Source organism: Phyllostomus hastatus, unplaced genomic scaffold (assembly GCF_019186645.2).
Source record: "Phyllostomus hastatus isolate PE091 unplaced genomic scaffold, TTU_PhHast_1.1 phas_scaffold_345, whole genome shotgun sequence".
Taxonomy (NCBI): domain Eukaryota; kingdom Metazoa; phylum Chordata; class Mammalia; order Chiroptera; family Phyllostomidae; genus Phyllostomus; species Phyllostomus hastatus.
The window spans coordinates 13,823,238-13,846,086 of record NW_025334024.1 but is presented as its reverse complement, the minus strand read 5'-3'; the positions used below and the strand labels follow the sequence as shown (position 1 = coordinate 13,846,086).

General features: G+C 39.6%; 1 protein-coding gene and 1 non-coding gene across 2 annotated transcripts in view; both read left to right on the top strand.

The window, feature by feature from the left end:
- The window catches only part of PKD1L3 (polycystin 1 like 3, transient receptor potential channel interacting), a 54,706-nt gene that overhangs the window by 5,404 nt on the left and 26,453 nt on the right, over positions 1 to 22,849 (top strand). Inside the window, 11 exon segments of the mRNA XM_045819135.1 lie at positions 6,481 to 6,729; positions 8,655 to 8,786; positions 11,061 to 11,237; positions 12,530 to 12,657; positions 12,760 to 12,886; positions 13,762 to 13,890; positions 14,830 to 15,061; positions 17,119 to 17,312; positions 19,658 to 19,888; positions 20,902 to 21,003; positions 21,290 to 21,468. Coding sequence (XP_045675091.1) covers positions 6,481 to 6,729; positions 8,655 to 8,786; positions 11,061 to 11,237; positions 12,530 to 12,657; positions 12,760 to 12,886; positions 13,762 to 13,890; positions 14,830 to 15,061; positions 17,119 to 17,312; positions 19,658 to 19,888; positions 20,902 to 21,003; positions 21,290 to 21,468 — 1,880 coding nt within the window.
- LOC123806225 lies at positions 18,772 to 18,895 on the top strand. The gene has a single exon (XR_006783458.1). It is a non-coding gene; the product is annotated as a small nucleolar RNA SNORA13 (small nucleolar RNA).

The following is a 22,849-nucleotide window of genomic DNA, read 5'->3' as shown; positions in this document are numbered from 1 at the left end:
AGTGTGCAACTACAGGGGTGCACTTCGTGTAGGAGCCCGGACAGTGTGTAGTGATGGGAGAGAGGACGGTGTCTGTGGGTCCAGATGCTGGTGGGTGGATAATTTGGTGGTAGGGGTCTGTGAAAGGGACTCTTAATTGCTTCCATTTTCTCCTTGAGACAGAAAGTAAGGTTATCACTTGACCTGAGAATGAGAATCAGGGAAATGCCTAGATGTTGGAGATTCGAGTAGAATATGAAATGGGAGAGGGTTATCTAGGAGAGTGGAAGCAGGAATAGACTAGGGGAATGTAGTATGGCTGTCAGGCAGCGCAGAGGCAGGCCCCTGGGGTTCCTGATCCGAGTTTAAGCTGAGACAGAGTCAGTGGGGTTGTATGGTTTTCTCTAGCCACTTTCAGCAGCATGAGGAGAAGCAGCAGATGCACACAAGGCACGTTCAAGAATGTCATCACCAAGCTTCTGAACTCTTTCATCTCTACCAATACGAAGTATAGACTACAAAGGAGAATATTATGCTTAGAATGTAACTTCTTTAAATGGCCTTAATTCTGTCTTGTCAGTGTTGACCCAATCAGTGGACCTAATTTTGAGATGCTGGGTCATATAAGGTGGTGACGGTACTCTAGAGCAAAAGAGCTACTTCAGAATCCTTACATTATTGTTCTTTTTATTTTATTTTTATTTTTTTTAAGATTTTATTTATTTATTTTTAGAGAGGGAAGGGAGGGAGATAGATAGAGAGAGAAACATCAATGTGCGGTTGCTGGGGGTTATTTCCTGCAACCCAGGCATGTACCCTGACTGGGAATCGAACCTGCGACACTTTGGTTTGCAGCCCGTGCTCAATCCATTGAGCTACGCCAGCCAGGGCACATTATTGTTCTTTTTAAAAAACAGATGTTAATCTTTAATTTGTGTTTTCTCGATTATCACATATGTGCTTAAAATCCTTATTTTATAGACTTACACTTAACTGTATCCTATAAATTAACTCCAAGTAGATGCCTTTTCAGACCAAGATGGAAGTTATGAAAGAAATGGAAATAATTCTCATTGGCATCCCATGAAGACAGAAAGAGAAGTCACAACACCACGAAACAAAACAACCTCAGGTAATGTGTAGGGAAATCAATTCCTGTCTTAAAGGGTGCACAGACAGTTAATGCTGAAATGTATCATCATAACAGGAACCAAATAAATATTTATTGTGTTCTATTTTGTCTGATCTTAATATCACAGTCTTTGCTTTCATTTTATAAATTCTTATTCTCATGATATTCCTTTGGCCATCCTCTTTTCACACATGCCTAAATAAAAGACAAAGGATTTCCCACAAAATATTCTATCAAAAAATAGAGGCTTCTTTTTTTTCCATTTTTTTTATTTTATTGTTGTTCAAGTACAGTTATCTGTCTTTTAAAAAAAATAGAGGCTTCTTGAAGTCCTTGAAATGTCTGTCAAGTTGTGGTATTCTCTCTCAACTTATTTTTAATTTGAAAAACAAAATCTATTTGGGGAAGATGCATTAGCCTGAAATGACCTCAATCAATATCAGTGTTGGATGGTTATAGAAATCACCTGACAGAATGGGTAAAAAAAGAGACAAATTTAAAGTGGATCTAGTGATTATTCTTATGACCTCATAACATCAGTGTTAGATGTCCTTGTCAACAAGCCCTTTAAGTATCCCTTAAGAGAGCAATTTAGAAAGTGCCATTTGTATATAAGTCTAAGGAACAAATTAAGAAGTACAAATTGGTTGCTACAGAATAGTCATGGGCATGCACAGCATGGAAATATAGTCAGTAGTAGCCTGGTAACTGTGTGCTGTCAGATGAGTGTGAACTTCATCAGGACAACCACTTGGGAAGTTAGGTAATGTCTGATTACGGGGTGTGTACCTGAAACTAATAGAATAATGTATGTCAACTGTACTTGAAAATACAACATGATTTTTTTTAAAAAAGAACAGATGTAAAAGTCAACTTTTCTGAATGCTTTGGAAACAGGTATTTGTGAGTTAGGGTAAGTGTTTAGTGATATAGCCTTAGATGGAATTGAAGGTGATATTTTTGGAAAATTGTTAAATAACTCCAAAAGTTCTTCTGATTATAATTAAAGCAATGATGATGAAGATGCATTTGAAAAGTCTGAATACATCTTATGTCATGAAATGTGAGTTTCATGAGAGCAATTTTTGTAAACTACTATACATCTGTATAACATGTGATTTTAAATATGCCTTTATAAAACAAAATAAGTAGACATGTGATGTTCCACTTACATCCTTTAAGTTTATGTAGTCAAGTTTGCCCAAAAATAACTTAAAAAGCCTTCTCATTGAGAAAAGAGGAGATTGCCCTATTTGGGGGGTTGCCTTACATTTACTCAAATACATGTACGGTCCTTTAACAATTTTTGTGTCTCTTTGCTTTAAGTGTGTCCCTATTAAATTTCACACAAATGCACCTAATTATTTTACTCATCCTGAGAATATTTTTATAGTAGTTATCACATTTAAATTTGTTTTAACAGATATCCTTGTTTGCCATGTTCTATGCTTTCTTGTTCTAGTACTTCCTTGCTACTTTCGTTTGTCTTTTGTTGAAATTTTGCTCTTCAATATTTTTGTTTTAATTATTTATCTTTAAGAAGTTGTTCTTTTTAAAAACACATTCTCATACCTATGTTTTTCTAATTGTCAAGCTCAGGAATGAAAGTCTCTTTTGAAACCGCATCATCTTGTTAGAAGAATATAGTTTATACTAGTTTTTGTCCTCCCCACCCTCACTTTCTAGATCTTGTTAGTATATTCTGTGGGTTTTATTCAGGTTATTGTTACATCAAATTACTATTTTTATATTATACAACTTTTCTTAAGAATATATTTTTCAGACTTTGGTCAAAGCCAGATTTCCAACAATAATTTAGAACTTATTTCTATGTAACTGTTTTTATATTTATCAGCAATCATCTTATATCATAACTTTACTTTTCTCTTGAGTTCTTAATTTTGCCTCATTTCTACAATTGTTTTTCCAAGAAAGATTGACTGGTGGAAATATTTTCGGAACTTGTGAATAGTCAAAAGGGGCCTTTCTTGTCCCATCCCAATGTTAAAAGAAAACTCTCCTCTGGTTACCGATTTAGTAGGCTTTTCTATTCAGTGATTTATGAATTGGGCATCATTCAATCTAGCAAATAGAAAGGAGCTATGAAGAGCTGGGCAAGGGGAGAGATTTTTATAGGCCTATGTGAGCAGGGTTACTTTCCTTATTTGGAACAAAGGGAAGTCTTGGGGCCAGGTTACATAACAGGTGCTGAGCAGGCAGTGTTAACTGGTTGACCTAGGCCTGCCTTTTCTGGGAGAGACAAGCATAGACACTTCGCTAAGTTTTGGTTTGCTGACAAGAGGCTTAGCATGAGTAACTCCATCTTGGGCCTAACCTGGTTACTTTAACACCAATGAGCCATAGGTTAGCAGATGTACAAGTTAAAACATAGGGTCAATGGCTGAATATTCTCCATATCTTTCCTGCTATTCTTTCAAATGAAAATATTCATTTCCTACTTGTCACCTTTTCTGTTGCATTCTGGAGAAATGCCTCACATTTATCCTCCAGATAATTGCTTTGATTTTTCCACATAGGTTCTGTGGACCTTCAATGTAGATTTTGAATTTCTACAGCAATTGTATTTCTTTTGAAATCCTCTAATATCATTTATTTCACTCTTAATATATTTCATTCTTGTGTATTTTAGCTTTAGTTGATTTGCCTTTAAGACTTTCTGTTTCTATTATGGATATTAATTAGCTTTCTGAAAATTTTTTTTTAATTTTGCTGTTGATAATTTTCATAGGTGTACTTTCCTTTGAGCCCTCTGGATTCAGTTTCCAGATTCTGTGATATTCACTGGCTCTCTTTTGGTTTTGATTTTTTCCTTATCTTTGAGGGCAAGCTCTGTTCAAATTCCATGGTTGTCAGGAGACCAAGAAATCGGGTCACCCTTAGCTCAGCAACCTGTTGGCTTATCTAGTGACCATGACCCCCTTTCAGATCTGCTGCCGAAGTGCAAGGTCAGCTCCCTGTTCCCAGGGTTATCCCAGCAAGCTGATAACCCTGATCTGAGGGGACATTTCACTCAACTTTACCTCCATGGCTTTAATTTTCACACTGTTAGAAAGTATTACTTTATACCCTTTCTCCTGATGAAAAAATGAAGAGGTTAAATCATTTGCTCAAGGCTTTATAGTTACAGTAAAAGGCAAATCAGGTCTGGACCCCAGGTCGTTTGAATCCAGTTTCTTTGTTCTGTCCTCCATCTGTTTGCCTTGATAGAAAGACATGGCATCTGATCAGAAGAACATCTCAGAACTGTCCTTGCCTAGCAGGAGTAGCTGCAATGATTCTGCTACTGAATATGCATGTCAGTCCTGTGAACAACTGAAGGAATGTTACAAGAAAAGATAGCGGGCACAGTAGACTTGCAATAGCCAGACATATTAAATGGTCTTTCCAGACACTCCTGCTTTGGAAGATATCACCCTAAGTTAATAGCAAATGGGCATATGAACACCCTGATATTACCTTCAGAGCATGGTTTTCTTACTGGAAAATGTGGAAAGAGAATCAAAGCAATAATGGTAATCTGAATTCAGAATTCTAGCTTGTCCTATGGATTATCAACAGTGGGAAACGATCACTCTGGTTTTCTATATGGTTTGTATTTTTAGCCAAGAATAACAAATGAAATAGGAAGAACTGTTTCTATCCTGGGCTTTTACTTGAACTTAATCTACTTTCTTTTTTCTACAGAAGCCACTCGTCTTTCAACCACATGTCACCAACCTGCTCATGCTAACCCTGTAAGTACTTGCCTTCACAGTGCACATCCGGGAATATTATTATCTTTTCCTTTCCTGGTGGGTCCTGCTAGAACTCCGTACTCTGTGTCATAAGCTGCTCTGAAATAATTTTCTAATAAGGAAAGGAAAGTACTTAAGTGCAGGAAAGAATCATGTTTAATGGATTATTTATTAAAGAAGATTTTAAAGCCTATCTTTGGCTTTCATGTTGGTATTTTTATCTTTTCTTGGTTGTTTGTTTAATTCCCTGCTTCATTCCAGAAAGGATTATGGCATTTTACACAAATATACAATTCAATAAAATTGTTAAAATTTTTAAAAAAGAAAACTGTGAGAGGAAAATAAACATGGAAAACCTGCATAATCCATAAAATTTCACCTTTAAGAAATTTCTTAGCTTTCATGCCTTGAGACCTCCATAGAAACCTTTTAGTAGGTGTCTGCATATAGATTTGCATTTATTTGGTCCACTGCAAAAACAAAAGTGTTTTCAGCAGCATAAAAGAGAAGGAGGATGAAATTAAAATCCCTTAAGTCAGTATTTCTCAAGCAGTGTTCTGCAGAATAACAACCAACATTGCTTAAAGCATTGCCAGAAGGAAAGAAAACAAAGGTTTTTGACTGTGGGACTTCTCAGAGCCTTTTATATCCCCAAACCTAACCACTGCCCACCATCTCGCCCCAGTCCCCCCAGTCCAAGCACCTTCACTCCCCTCTGAACTTTGCATCTTTTTCCTCCTGAACTCCCTGCTTCTGCCCTTGGCCGCCTTCTGCCAGCTCCCAGCAGAGCAGTCAGGGGAGCCTTCACAACCCAAGTCAGATCAGGCTGCTGCTGCCCCAAGCCCTCCCCCCCTGCCCCCGACCCCGGCACCCCCCACCCACATCTTCCCATCTCATTCAAAGTAAAACCGCACTCTTCCCAATTTCCTGCTGCAGGGCTTGCTCTCCAACACCCTTCCCTCATCTCCCACCCCCACCCCCACCCCCGGATCTTTTTTATCTCTTGTCCTCTCACTTTTGCTCATCTAGCTTTTTTGTTCTTCCTCAAACAAAACCAGCAGTCTGTAGACTCAGGGCTTTTGCCGTTCTCCACTACCCTTCTCCAGTATATGACGGAGCTTTCCTTTTTGCTTAATTTAATGCTCAGCAAAAATGCCCTTCCCTGATATCCAAGCACCATCTCTGAAATGTACCCTTTCTCTTCATCTTCATCTGCTTACTCTTATTTTTTTTCTTCATGGCACTAATGGAGTACATGATGTAATTTGTCTCTCTGTCTCCACCCCTAAACTGGATGCTCAGTGAGGGCAAGAACTTGGCTCTTCACTGTATGTTCACTTCCCCAGATCACTGCTTAGCTCATGGTAGATGTTTAATCATAATTACTGAATGGTTGACAATAAGTAAACTAAGGGACATTGTGAATCTTAAAGAGGGTAATATTATATGCCACTTTCTTCAAACTGTTTGGACACAAGATCTTTTTGAGAAAAATGCTTATTAATCTCTCACAGGGCCTGGGAGTTCCAGAGCAGTTTTGGAAACACTGCCTACTTTTCATTATTTGGCTAAAATCAGATTTAGCCTTTTCCTTTACATATTTTTGTCTTTTAGTCCAAGACCCTGTGCCATTCTATCAGCCTCTTTCCTTCAGCTGTACCCAGAGTCACACAGCAGGGAATGCCAGTCACGCCTGTGCCCACCAGCCAGCTTCTCCCTGCGGTGGCAGAGCCCACCAGGCCTGTACCTGCCACTCACGCGGCAAAAGCTCCGGTAGAAATCACTTCAGGCCCCGATGAGGACTCGAGTGGAGATGTCTCCACCACTCATCTACAGGCCTCAAGTCAGAGTGCATCTGACCAGGTAAATGTGGAGCCTGGCAGTCCACACTGGGTGCCTCTGAAAAGGTACACCAAAAAGGCACTTCTGTCCTCTCCTTGTGTTGTGCTGATGTTTCAGGAGCAGCACTGAACCTGAGAGTGCCTGACAGACACACGTATATCCCTCTGAAAAGCCAAACCCAGACAAGGCCATGAAAATATTCCACAGTGGGTTTTATACCCATTTAGGTATTTAGTGTCTCATTAGTAGTTAATGCTATTATATGTAGTGCTTCAGGTGGGGAGGGACCTTCGTTCACCCACCCCACATTTTTAGCAGCTGCAACCCCCTTAAACAACCCCTCCCCACTCACTATCCCAAATCTGCTTTCACTTCTGTTCTCTTTTTCACACAAACTGGGAAAAAAGGGGAAAGCTACTTTAACAGCGTCGATTAAGAAAATCATCCTGCTTCTCTCTTTGTTTTTTTTTTTAAACACAAGCCCTACTTATATGCACTGTAATGTTTCCCCGTTAGAAAAGAATCCTGTTTACTCTGTATCTGCTTTCAGTGTTAATGGGAGCTAGACGTTCACTGTTACTGTCCTGGTGAGCATTGTGTTTTGCTGGGAAAAAACTGATCTACAGTAGCCTAAACAAGAGTGTTGGTTTGCCTTAAGTAGAAACCTAAAGTATAGAATACCTAGAAAGTCTACAGATAAACTATTAGAAACATTAAGAGAATTTAGAGATGCTACTGAATGCCAGATCAGTATACTTAAGTTAATTGTGTCATTACATATCAGTAACAACTGGTGAGAAAAATTAGGTTTCTTTTTAAAAAGGTATAATAGCAAGCACTTAGGAATAAATCTAACTAAAGATGTACAAAACTTCTATGGAAACAACCAAAAGGCTTGATTAGAAGATATTCAAGAAACGCTAAGTAAATGGTGAGATCTACAGTGATTCAGCCCATGCTCTACGTTCTGCTGTGAAACATCAAGTGCAGCATCCTCAGCGACCTGCCTGGCTAGAGCTAGAATGGCATTGAATAAGGTCTGACCTTCACTGGCAAACGGGCAGTCAGGGAGTAACTGTGTCTCACTTACATTGTCATTCCTTCTTGTTTACATCTGGGTCCCAAAGTTTAAAACCAAAATTGGGTGGTCCTCAGCTCTGAGATCTCTCTCTAACTGATCCAACCTCCTACGCACCCTATACACCAGGCATGACCCTATTCAATTGCATGGTCCAGGAGGGCAGGATCCTAACTGACCTTCGCTGCTACAACTCCTGAGCCTGGCAAGGCAATAGGCAGTAGGCATTTAATAAGGACTTACTAAATACACAATTGAATTAAGCTATAAGTGGATTGTTCTCTAGAAATCGGACCAAGTAGTTGGTATAACAGATTGTCTCAGGATTGTCTTGGATGTCCAGTTCAAAAGAAGTAGCCTCTTAAGCTTTGGGAGTGTGTCCAGTGTTCTGGGTTGGTTTGTTTTCTCAGGGAGGTACTCTGTCTCCTATCTCCTGCTTCGTGGTATTTCAAGGACTTCCCTCTTGAACATGAACTCATGAACTGAGAGAAATACAGTGGGAAACCTGAGGGGATAGACATACTTCTGAATAGAAAAGTTTTTGTTGTTTTAAATTCTAGGTTCCCACACTTTTGATCATGGCCATAGATTTAAACTTACTCCTATAAATCTTATTTCCAGACTCATTTGTCCTTGGATCAATCATTGTATAACCTTGTTGTCCATTTTCTCTACTGTGTGGGAGAAGTGAAAGTTAAATTCTATCTATTTGCAGAAAAGCTTCTGAAAGTAATAACTGTTACAGACAGCCTGTGATTCATTGAACTTATAATGTCATCAAAGGTCAACTTTCATCAAAACATCCCAAACCACTAAAGTACAATAATTATATATAAGTAATTTTGACAAAATCCTTTGTTCCCAATAGGTCATAAATGAGATAGCATGGAACTTCAGCACAGCAATTCATGGTTTACAAGCTCACAACAAACTACAGAAAGCTTGTGAGGTGCTGCAGAAACTGACAGCCTTTATCCCGGGATTTTCTCAGCCAGTTCAGGTAAGCAAAGGCTGATTTGGAAGGAACAGGATGTGAGAAAGGGGAAAGTGAAAAACAGAAAGAAAAAAGTGCAATAAAATAGGAAACACAGAATCTGGATATTGTGCTCTGTACAGAATTCATCATTATAAAACTTTTTGCAGAGACTCAATTGAAATAGTAGCAAGTATATTTGTAACTTTGAATCTGAAGAGCGTGAAAAAATGTGATCAGTAATGACCTTCTCATTTATCACCTTACTGCCTTTCTGAAACACGTGTTAGGAGAAATCATGGGAGACAAAAACAGGTCCACGCCTTGCCATAGAATAGTGCAGCCTGGAAACAGGCATCAGGAATCAGTACCCCGTGATATTTGCATTTGTGGTGACCATGTTTGCCAGTGTTACTTCCTCATAATTATTCATGCCTCCTTCTACTCCCTACACGTAGTAAAACTAAGGTGGTAGGATTAGTGAGCACTTTAATTTTCTGCTTTCCATTTCCTGTATTTTTAAATATTCTGCAATAAGTATATAAATGCAATCTGTATTGGTTTATTTGGACTTTTTAATTACAGAAATAATATGTGCCTGTTATTTAAAAAACTAGAACAGAAGCACATAAAATAAAAGGTATTTTCTAGATGTAATCACTGTTGCTAGTTTAGTCTTGATTTGCTGTGCATAACCTTCCAAACATTTTGATGCATACACAAGTTTGTTGGTTTATTTTTATTTTAATAAAAATGGGATTAAAGTTTACAAGTATTTCTGCCCCTTGATGTTCTTACTTAATACTGTGTCATGGATGTCTTTTCATGTCAATACACATAAAATGAACTCCTTATTCTTAATGTTTGCTTGGATAGTTTCCATTTGTTTACCCTTGCAAATAGTATATCCATGGACATCCCTGTACCTACACCTTTGAGTACTTCTGCGACATTTCTGTGGGATAGACGCTAGACATAGAATTGACGGACTTCTAAATTTTCAATAGATGACTAAATGGCCCTTCCCTCCTACAGGGAACTATTTTACAATCTGACCTACCTTTTCCCCACACTTTCATTTTTTCCAATTTTAAAGGCAAGGAAAGAAAAAAAAGGAAAAGCATTTTGTTGATTACTAAGGAGGTCGAACATCATTTTTTTATGTTTATTGACCATTTTTATTTCTCCTCTGAATTCCTTCTTCATATCCTTCATCCATTTCCCCACTGGGTGGCTTGACTCTCTAGTTGTTTGTCAGAGAGCTTTGTTTATTATTGATATTAACCTTCTGTTAGATGAATTGCAAATATTTTGTGCCCATGTCTTATTTTGTTATTTTATATTTTATTTTTTTATTTTTTATTTATTTTTAAGATTTTATTTATTTATTTTTAGAGACAGGGGAAGGGAAGGAGAAAGAGAGAGAGAGAAACATCAATGTGGGATTGCCTTTCTCACACCCCTTACTGGGGCCCTGGCCCGAAACCCAGGCATGTGCCCTGACTGGGAATTGAACCAGTGATCCTTTGCTTCACTATCCAGCACTCAATCCACTGAGCCACACCAGCCAGGGCTTATTTTTATTTATTGATTTAGAGAGGGGAAGAGAGAAAGAGAGACAGAAACATCGATTTGTTGTCCTACTTATTGATGCACTCATTGGTTGATTCTTGTATGTGCCCTGACCATGAAGTACCAGGATGATGCTCTAACCCACTGAGCTACCCAGCCAGGGCTGTTATTTTATATTTAATTTTTTATATCTTTTACTTTGTAGTTTTTAATAAATGTAACTTCGAAAATAAACAACATTTTAAAACACAAATAGTACTTAAAGTGAATATTCAGTAAATATCTGTCAGTTGGTTTATTTGATTTGTTTTACATGAGAACAACCTACAGAAAGGAGAACTGGTATTTTTTGTCTCATATAGAACTTCTTGATCTCTTGTCTATGCTTTTGAATGCTTTTGAGGTCCTCGATACAAAGGGATAGTCTACTCAGTACTTCAGTCAGTACTGTTCTTTTCTTCAGCATTTCTTTTTTAAGCTTAGTTTTTTAAATTGGGTATTTGATCCACTTACCACTCAAAAAGGGTTATGTCAGTTGCTTAGAGTAACCTGAAATACAAATCCTCCCCCTAGGTGATAAGTAATAGTGTATTTTCCTTCCCTGACATGTTATAATATTGCTTCTTATAAAAAGTATTTGCAAAGTGTAAAGAACCCTGAACTCCTTATCAGAAGAACACATATATTTAAAGCATTCAGGAATGTGTGTTTGCTTTTTAAAATTCCCAGGTTGATGTTGTCGACTCCCTTATTTACCTGAGTGAGCAATTAATGAAAAACACTTTTGAGAATAACAGCATTCTGGGATTCAGAATTCCTGTGACTGTCTGCCTCTTTCACTCCCTCAGCAATGTAGCAAAAGCTGATCAAGCAAGCAGGCCAAGCTCCATGCATGACATTGCGCAGGTAGGTGTGCTATATGCCAGTGGCCAACTCTCTTTGAAAACGTTTTAATCTTGATGGGTCCAGGTATCACACAGCCTCTCCCTGGACTCTAAAATAGAACCCAGCTAAGTCAGCACCACTGAAGAGACTGCTCTGTTGAGCCTGCTCTGGGTCCTCCTGTCTACCTGACCAGTGAGCCAAGACTGCCTAATGCTGTCAATCTGGTGAAAAGAACTTAGTAAATGCTTGGCACACAGTGGACACTCAGTAAATCATATTCGTCATGCATATGAGATGTCCAGCATTGTTAATCTTTAGGAAAATGCAGATCAAACCACAGTGAGATTCTACTTCACATCTAATAACAAGTATTGGCAAAGAGGCAGGGAAATTGGAACTCTCACGTATTGTTAGATTATAAGATGATATCGCTACTTTGCAAAGTATTGTGACAGTTCCTCAAAAATGTTAAAAATAGAATTACCATGTGACCTACCAATTCCACTCCTTGGAATATACCCACATGTGTCCACACTGAAATTTGTACAATCATGTCCATAGCAGTGTTATTCAAATAGCCGAAAAGAGGAAACAACCTAGGTGTCTATGATCTCAGGAATGGATAAATAAAATGTGGTATGTCCTAAGATGGAATATTGTTTAGCAACAAAAAAGAATGAAGTACTGATACATGCTGCAACATGATGAACCTTGAAAATATTATGCTATGTGAAAGAAACCAATCACAGAAGACCATATATCCTGATTCCCTTTCTATGAAATGTCCCAGAGAGGTGAATCTGTAGACATAGAATATAGAAGAGTGGCCACTTAGGGTTAGAGGCAATGAGGACAGGAGCATGGGCAGCAGCTGCTATTGAGTCCTGGGTTTATTATAGGAGAGAGAAAAATACAGTAAAATTAGATCATGGTGCTAGTTGCACAGCCCCAGGAATATAGCAAAAAATATTGAATTATACACTCTAAATGGGTGAATTGTAGGTGTGAATTTCATTGCAATAAAGCTTTTATAAAATAAAATATAAAAACCCATTAAAGTAGATCTAGGGCAGCTTATATCATGGGTCAAAGAAATACATATTTCCTTGGGTGGCCCTCTTAGTGATATAAAGAATGATGAGTCGTTAGCCAAACTACTAGTATTTTCTAATGGATTCTCTTCAATGAATGTCACCTTTCATTACATCATTGTCAAGATCCCGGTTCACCTGCCAACCCCCTCAAAATCATTATTTCACTAGCGCAGTACACTGAGATCACACAAGTCACATGATATTTCCCTCTAAATACAGGTAGAAAATATTCTGAAAATGTCCTTGCTGGCCCTTGGAGAGATCCAGGAAACATTTCTACAGCAGAATCAGCATTCTGAGTCCTCGGTGACTTTGACCTCTCCCGTTGCTTCCCTGATTTTGAGCAGGTAACATAGGAGGAAGGAAGGGGGAGAGATTTGGTTTAGGTTTTTGATCTTTAGAAAACATACATACATAAATTGATTTCCATTTAACTTCTTTTTCATTAGGCAAAACATATCAACTTTGCCTCTGAGCTCTTACACTCTCGGATACCCAGCACCTGTGAGGTTAGGCTTCCCATCGGCTTTGGCTTTGAGGGAACTCTTGAATAAACACCCAGGAGTTAATGTTCAAGTGAGTGTGAAATTGATTCTGATCAGAATGAAAATGGGATCTGATGGCTGTAGGCATTTGGGTGACAAGAATGCACCGTGAAATGCAAGCTAATCAGACCAAACCAGAGAAGGCTGTGTGCCATAATTTCTGTTTCACACTGACAGTGTTGAAGCCCTCTTGAAAATGGTCCAGCATAAAGGCTGGGAGTATGAAACAGACTTCTGGATTGAACTAAGTTTCTGTGTTATGATGTGAACTGATCTCTGCAAAGCTGGGACTATTTGAATAATTATTGACTCAGTATAGCAACCTGGTTATATCAATATATTGTATCTTTTTCAATAATTACCTAACAGAAGTAGGATAGTTGCCTTATCCTGGAGGACAGAATACATACTTCCTAGTAAAATGAGTCCTCTAGGTATAAAGATATAAAAAAATAATAATTCTGAGGGTCACAAGTAAATGACTTTAATTAATTCTTTCTCATATGCTCTTATAATGAGAAATATCTCATTTGAGGTACTAGCAAGGGGAAAATCCCAACATTTACCATATTTTTAGGACTATAAAATGCACCAGACCATAAGACACACCTAGGTTTTAGAGGAGGAAAATAGGAAAAAAAATTTTGAAGCAAAAAATGTGGTAAAATATTTAATAACATGTGACCCCGCTCCACCGCCACCCCCCGCCCTGCCCCCAACAGTGAGCCAGGTAGGCTACATTCAGACTATAAGACTCACCCCCTTTCCTCCCAAATTGGAAGGGGGAGTGCATCTTATAGTCTGAAAAATACGGTACTTTATGGTATCAGATTACCTTATTACTTATTGGGGCATTATTTATAAATATTTCAGTAATTGATGAAACTGGAGTTTTCTTGTTTCTAGGTAACAGGACTGGCTTTCAATCCCTTCAAGGATTTTGATGACAAGAACATTGTTGGAAGCATCGGAAGTGTGTTACTAAGCTCTAATCGTAATTTGCTCAAAGTCCGTGATTTAATGGAAGATATTGAGGTATGACTTAATTATTAGAGAATAAAATATTATAGAAGGGAACAGGAATTCCTGAGAATAGCATAGAAGGATGCAGCACCTTGAAGGAAGTCGTTTGAGATTTATGGCAGTGTTGTCGTTTTGTTATTAACATCTTTACTTAGGAACGTTTATAAACTTCTGAGAAGTTGTTTTAAGTCTTAGACTATATGATAGGGGACCCCAAAAAACCCTGAATTTACTTATAAAAAATTGTGCATTTATTCTTACATGTTTAAACTTTGGTCACCTTCAAAGTACTCTCCATTTGATGCAATACATCTATCAAGATGCTTTTTCCACTGCTCTAAACAGTTTTTAGACTTGTCGATTTTGATGCCCTATAGTGCTTCTGCCATTTTTTTGTTTCACCTCTTCCACATCAGCAAAACATTTCCCTTTGAGGACTTTTTGAATCTGGGGAAACAAAAAAAATGTTTTTCAGGGTAAGATCGGACATGTTGATCAGGTGAATGGGGGGGTTGGAGCATGGGGATCATGCTATTTTTGGTCAAAAACTACTGACCACTCATGCAGTGTGGGCTGGTGCATTCATACATCACCCATCATGAAATGGGCAAATGCGTTGAGTCTTCAAAAAAAAAGAAAACAGATTCACCAAAGCCGAACGCAGCCTCTCACAACATTACCAGCTGGTACACTGATACAGATAGGTTCCTAGAATACTCACCTAGTGGGAGAAGCCTGACTACAAGGGGCCCTCCCTCCAGAAGATAACTCTGGTTTTTTAGGGGTCCCACCTCATTTACTCTTCCTTAACCCCTGACACTGTGTTACCCACTAAAATTCAAAGAGGAAGACATAGGACGTTTCATCCCATTTTCATTATGAAGGAGGCTGAAAGATTCAGTGGATGGGCCATCCTAAATGTCAAGACTGATTCACTGCTTCTTACTCTAGATCGTTCTCTGGAGAAATGCAAGCATGGAAACCCATGCCACCAGTGTCAACCTGAGCACAGACCATTTTACTATCACGGTGAACATCACTTCCCTGGAGAAATCCCTGATCCTGTGCATAGAGCCTGAAAGTCCCGTTTCAATGACACTGTACCTGGGGTTCCAGTATCAGCCCAACCACACCTCCTTCCACCTGAACATCACCCTTCCAAAGGCTCGTGCGCAACAGAAAGGTAAAACCCCTCTCAGATGTCAGCAGTTTACTACTTTGCAATGCATTTTTCTTTTTCCTTTTTAGCTTAGCTTTTTATTTTGAGATAATTGTATATTCACATGCAAGTATAAGAAATAAAACAGATGTCATCTACTCTTTTTTAGATTTAATTTAATTATTTTTTAGGTCTTGGCCAAGGATACTTTTTCATTGCTTTTAGAGAGAGAGGAAGAGAGAGGGAAAAATACTGATGGAAGACAGAAACATTGATTGGTTGCCTCTCGTACACACCCAGGCTGAGAATCATACCCGCCACCCAGCCATGTGCCCTGATCAGGAATCGAACCCACAACCTTTTAGTGTACGGGACGATGCTCCAACCAAATGAGCCACACCAGCCAGGGCTCATGTTCTTTCCACCCAGTTTCTCCTAATGATGACATCTTGCCTAACCATAGGGCAATATCACAACCAGAAAATAGCATCGATACAATGCATTAATCTTACTCAGATTCCACTACTTTCCAAGCACTCCTGTGTGTGTGCATTTAGTCCTATGTAATTTTATCACACATGTAGATATATGTGAGCATGAAATGCATTTTTAAAAAGATGGATTGTGGGATGAATAGAAGGGTATATATGTTATAAAGCAAATTTATTAAGATGTTGAGTCTGGTTAGTGATTATATGGGTGTTCACTATAAAATTCTCTCAACTTTTCTATGTGGTTAGAAATTTTCATAATAAAATGTTGAGACTCCTGCAGAAGTAAAGTTCCAGCATAATGGGTCATAAATATTTCAAACTTTATATATTATAGATGAATATATATATGTAATATATCATTTATATTTCAACTTTATTTCTAATAATAATGCCTGGAGATATCTCAGTAAGTTTGATATAAGATCAGAATGACTACATTGTAGTTTAGAAAAGTTAAGAATTTCTGAGACATATATTAATAGTCAAAAATTTCTGAGATATATAAATAGTGCCTGGAATATACTTGATCAAAAAATTTTAAATGTAGTACTGAAAAGTCTTAAGAGCTACCTTTTACCTTTATTGGGAAAAATAATCAGAATGGATAAAGTATGTTATATTCCCCTTCCTGACAGTCTTCCCACATTGGCCAAACTTTTTTTTTGAGTAATTTTTTTTTTTTATATATTTAGAGAGGGGAAGGGAGGGAGAAAAAGAGGGAGAGAAACATCAATGTGTGGCTGCCTCTCATGTGCCCCCTACTGGCAACCTGGCCTGCAACCCAGGCATGTACCCTAACCGGGAATTGAACCAGGGACCCTTTGGTTCACAGGCTGGCATTCAATGCACTGAGCCACACCAGCCAGGGCTGGCCAAACTTTTTATGGCCCTCACATAGGCCTCACTAACACAGGAACAAGCACTTTACAAGTGACTCTCCCTTTAGACGAGGCACCTGAGGCAGCAACTGTCACTACTGGGTTGCAAGCTACAAAGTTCTGTCGACATTACCAACAGGCTCTTTACCAAGTCAGAACATGCACTCTGTTCTTCTTGCTGATTTTGGCAATAATATCACATCATTTGGGGCTGAAAGAAATCTTTGAGATCCTTACAAATTCCTTGTTTGAAAGATAAGAAAACTAGAGAGACTGGGTGACCTCCCCTTAACAGCCACCTACTGACAGAGCTGGGCCTGAAATCAGGCCTCTGTGTGCAGTCCAGGGCTTCTTCCTGGAACCATTGTTCCTATCCTTGCTTTGTCCTGGGGTTTCTTTTGTCACCCAGGTCTTCTATCTACTAATTTTGGTGTGTGATGATTTCCTTTTTCTAAAACTCATAATACATTCTAATTAATTAGACCTAAATTTTCATTTATCAGAAGAATATGACCTTTTACTGCAACGGGAATAATCCAGAGCCCTGAATTGTATCACTGGTCATTTTTTTTAAAAAAAAAAACATTTGTGACTCTAGGGTTGTTACTTTGTAAAATAAAATAATAATAGATAGCCCCCTCAGAAGAAAGGGTCTAATGGTATTTTTCTCCCATGTGCAATGCAAGTAAGCACTCTGCTTTGTTCTCAGATGAGGAATATACATGGGTGCTGACTCCAGAGAGTTTGCAGTATGGGGTCGGCGTCTACCACATAACAGCTGCGTTGAATAGAAGCAAGGAGGGTGCTCAGCAGGCACCCACCCTGTTCTCCGTCGTAACTGCCGTCACTCAGTGCTATTTCTGGGACAGCCACAACAGCACGTGGAGGAGCAGCGGATGTCAGGTAACAAGCCGTGCCGCCCCTCTGCCTCTCTTCTGCCTTAGCTGGCATGCAACACAGTGCATCTGTGATCCTGGGCCCCTTCAAAATCATGGAAGGCAAGTAAATCAGCTTAGGGAAAAGTAGGGCTCGTGTAGTGGGTTGGGCAAGAGTGAATCTGTGGAGCAGGCTTGTGCTTTATATACATATTTTTATATTTTAATTTTTTCTCAAATGTTAGTTCAGAGTAAATGTGACAAAATAAGATAAAATAAGAAAAGCAACATATGGAAGCTGTTAAATTCTTCAAGTATTAAATATGTTGTGGGTAAAACGAAATGAATGTCCTGCCAAATAAAAGAGAATTTTTGTACTTAAAAATAAGCTAGCAGTCATGGCTGGGGTGGCTCAGTGGGGTGAACACTGACCTGCAAGTCAAAAGGTCAATGGTTCGATTCCCGGTGAGGGCACAAGCCTGGGCTGCAGGTCAGGTCCCCAGTTGGGGGCCTGGGAGAGGCAACCAATAGATGTTTCTCTCCCTTTTTTTCTCCCTTCCTCCTCTCCCTAAAAATAAATAAATAATATATTTTTAAAAAAATAACAACACCTAACAGATGCTTGTACATTCCAAGCTAGGACAGATTGTCACTTTTGTAATTATTGCCTACTTCCAGGTGCCTGCCCACTTTAAAACGGCACTGTATATTTTCATACTAGTGATTTATGAGATTCTGTCTGATTTAAATCTTGGTTCAGTTGCACAAAGAACGTGGTGAAAGGTCCTGGAAATCACGAGGCTGTTCTTAAACCACCGGAGAAAGTGTCATCCAGATTAGAAGAGAAGGAAAGAGTGTTCTCTAGAAGGCACCTACACCATTCAAGGCCTCAAGCAGTGATTCCTGGAAGATCTGGAGCCACGCTTTTCAAGCAAATCCTCAAACGGGAAGCTTGTTAAAATGCAGATTCTATTGCAGTAAATCTGGGTGGACCTGTGATTCTGCCTTTCTAACGCGCTCAGGGTGATGGCAGTGCCTCTGGTCAGGGAAACTACACTTTGAAACTATACAAGACTTGAGAGATTTCCTAGTGGCACAGCAGTGACCCACTAATTGCAAAAGGCCTCAGGATATTTCCTGCCTCCTCGAAGCCCTTGACTCTGAGAGAGGAGCAGGGCTGCAGAGGACCTGATGAGAGCTCCTCCAAGGGTGGAATAGACTGTGGATTGGGCAGCCAGGACTTAACCTTGTGCCATGGGAAGAAGTCAGTCATAATGACACTATTTCAGACTGTTCACTGCAAAATCAAGCATGGAATTGGTATCTTCCATTTATTTGCCTAGTGACTTTCTTTTTTATGAAGAAATGTTACAAGATATGGAAAGTTATAGGGAATAATATGATAAAACCATTAAACACACCATAACTTTATCACAAATTGGTATTTTTCTCTCTTTAGTTAAAATTTTTTAAAATAACAAAACAGTTGCCTTTGTGTTGCCCGTTCACTTTTGGAAACTAGTGAATGTGTTGTCAAGAAAGGCGTAAACTAAGTACTTTGCAGCCCTTGAATATGATGTCTTTGGTGTAGGAGCTGCATAAGTAACAGTGTAAAAAAAAAAACACTCAGGACTAATCTAAGTTCTCTGTATATCCTTCACCAGTTTCATTTCCTTCCTTCCACAAAGGGTAACCACTGTCCTGAATTTGAACTTTTTACATGTATTCATTCTTCCAGCAAATATTTATTGAGTGTCTTCTGCACGCTGGGCCCAAGGTTAGAAACTAGATGCACAATGATGGACAAGACAGTATCCTCATTAGCTAACATTCCAGTGAGGAAGCTGACAAAAGCAAATAAATAAGTGTGGTTTTAGTCTTTGTGTAAATGGCATCAAACTCTACATATCCTTCTTTAACTTGGTTCTTTTTCATTCAACATTGATCCATGTTTATGTCCATTTTAACAGCTGTATAGTATTCCACCAGTTTGCCCCTACTGACGTGTTTATTTGTTTGGACATTCTGCTGTTACTGGACATATAGGTTGTTTCCAGTTTTTTGTAGGTACAAGCAGTGCTGACAGAAACATCCATTTTCAGGTCCCCTTGTGCACGCGTGTGAAGTTATCTCCTAGGGTGCACATTCAGGGCTGGACTTCCAGGATTCAAAGGGTTTGTGCTTCTTCCCCTTTACTAGATGTTGCCAAACTGCCCTGCGCACTGGTTATACCAGTTTACCCTGCCGCCAGCAGTGAACGAGTGACCCAGGCATTCTTCGCCCTCTCTAAATTGCCTGTGTTTGTGTTTTATGTCTGTCCCTCCCTTAATGGGCTCTGTTCCGTTAGCGTCGTTGTCTTGATTCTAATTCCAGGTTGGGCCACGGAGCACAGTTTTGAGGACACAGTGTCTCTGTAACCACCTGACCTACTTTGGCAGCGACTTCTTCATTGTGCCCCGGACAGTGAATGTTGAGGACACGATCAAGCTGCTCCTGCGTGTGACCAACAACCCTGTTGGGGTGTCACTGCTGGCCAGCCTTTTGGGATTCTATGTGCTCCTGTTCGTGTGGACTTGGAGACAGGATCAAGCAGATGTGCAGAAGGTGATGAGTCTGATTCCAAAAGTTTTGCCGGTGTCTTGAGTATGTGGAACAAGATGGGGAAAAAACCACCTTGTTTAAAAGAAGCAGGTCGCAACGTTCTAGGTAGTATAGAAAGTCAGGTGCTTTTCTTAAACTTCTCTTTATATCTACTCTCTCAAGACCTAGGAACTAAACTCTCTATCTCCTTCTTTTCTTTTCTCCTATCTAGGAATAGGCCAAAAGAAAACACCTAGAGAATTTAACTATAATCAAATGCAAGTTTATTTCACTGTATATATTGGACATAAAAGTTATGTGTCAGTCAAATATTAATTTAATGTAATTGCATTATATTAAAAGCCTGTAAGAAATCTTTTTTTAAAACAAAAAAAAATATTTTGATGACTGCCTGTTCTTAATTTCTGTTCTATTTCTTTCTAGTTCTTGTATTTTCTTACACTTAGAAATTGTAGGATACACAACATGTTCAATTTCTTTGTTCCTGTGGGTATAGGATTTCCAGTTTTAGTAACTAAAAAAACAGGACACTTGGGGGGGTAGGTGAAGGTGGAAGAGGGTATGGGTGGATAAGTGGTCATGGAAAAAAGTAAAAGAATAAATAAGGCGGGACATACAATTAAATTTTAATTTCAAATAAATAGTGAATGCATTTTAGGGATAACTATGCTCCCAAATTATTGTGTTTGTCTGAAATTCAAGTTTAACTGGATGTTTTATGTGTTATCTACCTGGCTGAGAGGGGGGTGGGAAGAGTTAGAGGCCCAACACCTGACTGATCCTATGACTGTTTCATTTTAGAAGCATAAACCCTGGGCTGCCAGCCCTCACCCCCCCTTTTATCACTTAACCAAGGTCTGCCGCTCTGTTTGCCATCGACCCACACCTCCCCTCTGCTTTCCGTGCAGCGGGCACGTCTGCAGCAGCAACGCACCCTCCTGCTTCTCAGCTGGAGGAAGCAGCCCCACTAAATAAGGAAAGGTTGGCCAATGTTCTTGGTTCTGCTCTTCCTGCAGGTGAAGGTCACTGTCCTGGCTGATAATGACCCCAGCTCTCAGTTTCACTATCTTGTCCAGGTCTCCACTGGGTATCGAAGAAGGGCCTCTACAACAGCTAAGGTAAAGAAATAAAAGTCCTTCGTTCATTGTTCTGTGTCTTCTGCCACGTGAGATGCACTCTGATGTGTGATATCCAGTGTCCCACAGCACTTACAGGGCATCTCAGAGGGATGTTGCCTTGTTCTAAACTCTCAATCTGATGATCCCTCTATACTTGTCCAAGATCCCAAAGACCCCATCTCAGTACAGTTTCTCCGTCTTCCTCTTCCTCCTTAGGGGTACACCCACAGAACCACATAATCATGTTAGAACTTCCCGTGTTTTATCTTTCCATGTTACATCTTAGGTGGTCATCACCCTTTATGGGTCGGAGGGACGGAGTGAGCCCCATCACCTTTGTGACTCCCAGAAGGCGGTCTTTGAGCGAGGGGCACTGGATGTCTTCCTCCTGAGCACTCCGTCCCCTCTCGGGGAGCTGCACAGCCTGCGGCTCTGGCACGACAATTCGGGCGTTAGCCCTTCTTGGTAAGTGCCAGGGTCACGCTGGCTTGTTCTTTCCTGTGGAATTAGCATTCTGGGGCAAGCCTACCATGCCATCACAGTAAATAACAATAACGCTTTGAGCCAAATAGTAACAAATCAGATTTAAATTTCAAAGCTATCTGTGAAGAAGAAACCCTGGAAATCAATATGGAAAGTTAACAATATGATTTTTTTTGTGGGTGGTAAAATGGTAGATGTTTTATTTTTCTTTCATTTTCATTAAATGTTGTCATGCTGTAAACAACAAATAATAATAAAGAAATATTGCCCCAAAGTACCACAAATTAAAAGCATCTTTAAATATGAATAAACATATTTAAAGGGTAAATTTAATAAACAACTATACCCTGAATACTGTACCAGGGGTCAATATGAAGAGCCTAAGGAGAGAGGATGTGGACTGTGCCTCAGGACTCAGAGAGGAATGTTCAGTGTTGAGGGTGTGGTTCTGCCTTCTGCTGGGTCCAGGTGACTCTGCGTCTTCCCTGGCAGCACTCTGGGAGTTAGGAGAGGTGGGTGGAGAAAGTGAATGATAGGATGAGTTAAGGATGAAGATTATTGGCTTTCTGGAGTTAGGAAAAAAGAAGAGAATGAAGTCAAAGATCCAAGGCTCAGGTACTCAGAGGAGTCAGATGCCGAGTACGGCCCACGCTGAAAAGAGTACACAGCTGCCTAAAATGAGGCTCCCTGCTGGGCCACATGCACCAACCGCTAGGCCAGGAGAGCCTCACAGTTTGCTTGCTGCCTCCATTCTGATCAGGTATCTACAAAACAGTTTATACAATATCATTCCAGTTTCATTTATAAAGGTGAATAATATGTAATAAACACTCGAAAAGATGTTCAGCTTCATTAGTCATCAGGAAATGCAAATTAAAACCAGCGAGATAGCACTCAACAGCCACTGGCATGTCTAAAAAGTCTGGCAAACCCGAGTTTGGGTGCAGATGGCGGGCAGTGACAGTGCTCACACAGCACGGGGGGCAGGGGGGTAAGATGGTGTGGCCACGTTGGAGGACAGTTCGCTAGTTTCTTGTAAAGTTAAACAGACATTTACCATATGGCCCAGACATTTCGCTCCTAGGAATTCACCCAGATAAATGAAAAACGGTGTCCATTCAAGCCTTATACACATATATGTGCATAGCAGTTTTATTGTTAGTAGACAAAAACTGGAAACAACACAAACGTCCATCAGGCAAATAAATAAACAAATGTTAGCACGTTCCTTCAGTGGAATAGTACTCACTGACAAAAGGGACAACCTGCCGACACACACACAACGTGGGTAAATTCCCAAAAATGTGCTGCGTAGACGCCCGCCACAGAAGAAGACATAGTGTGTGAGTCCACATGTATGAAA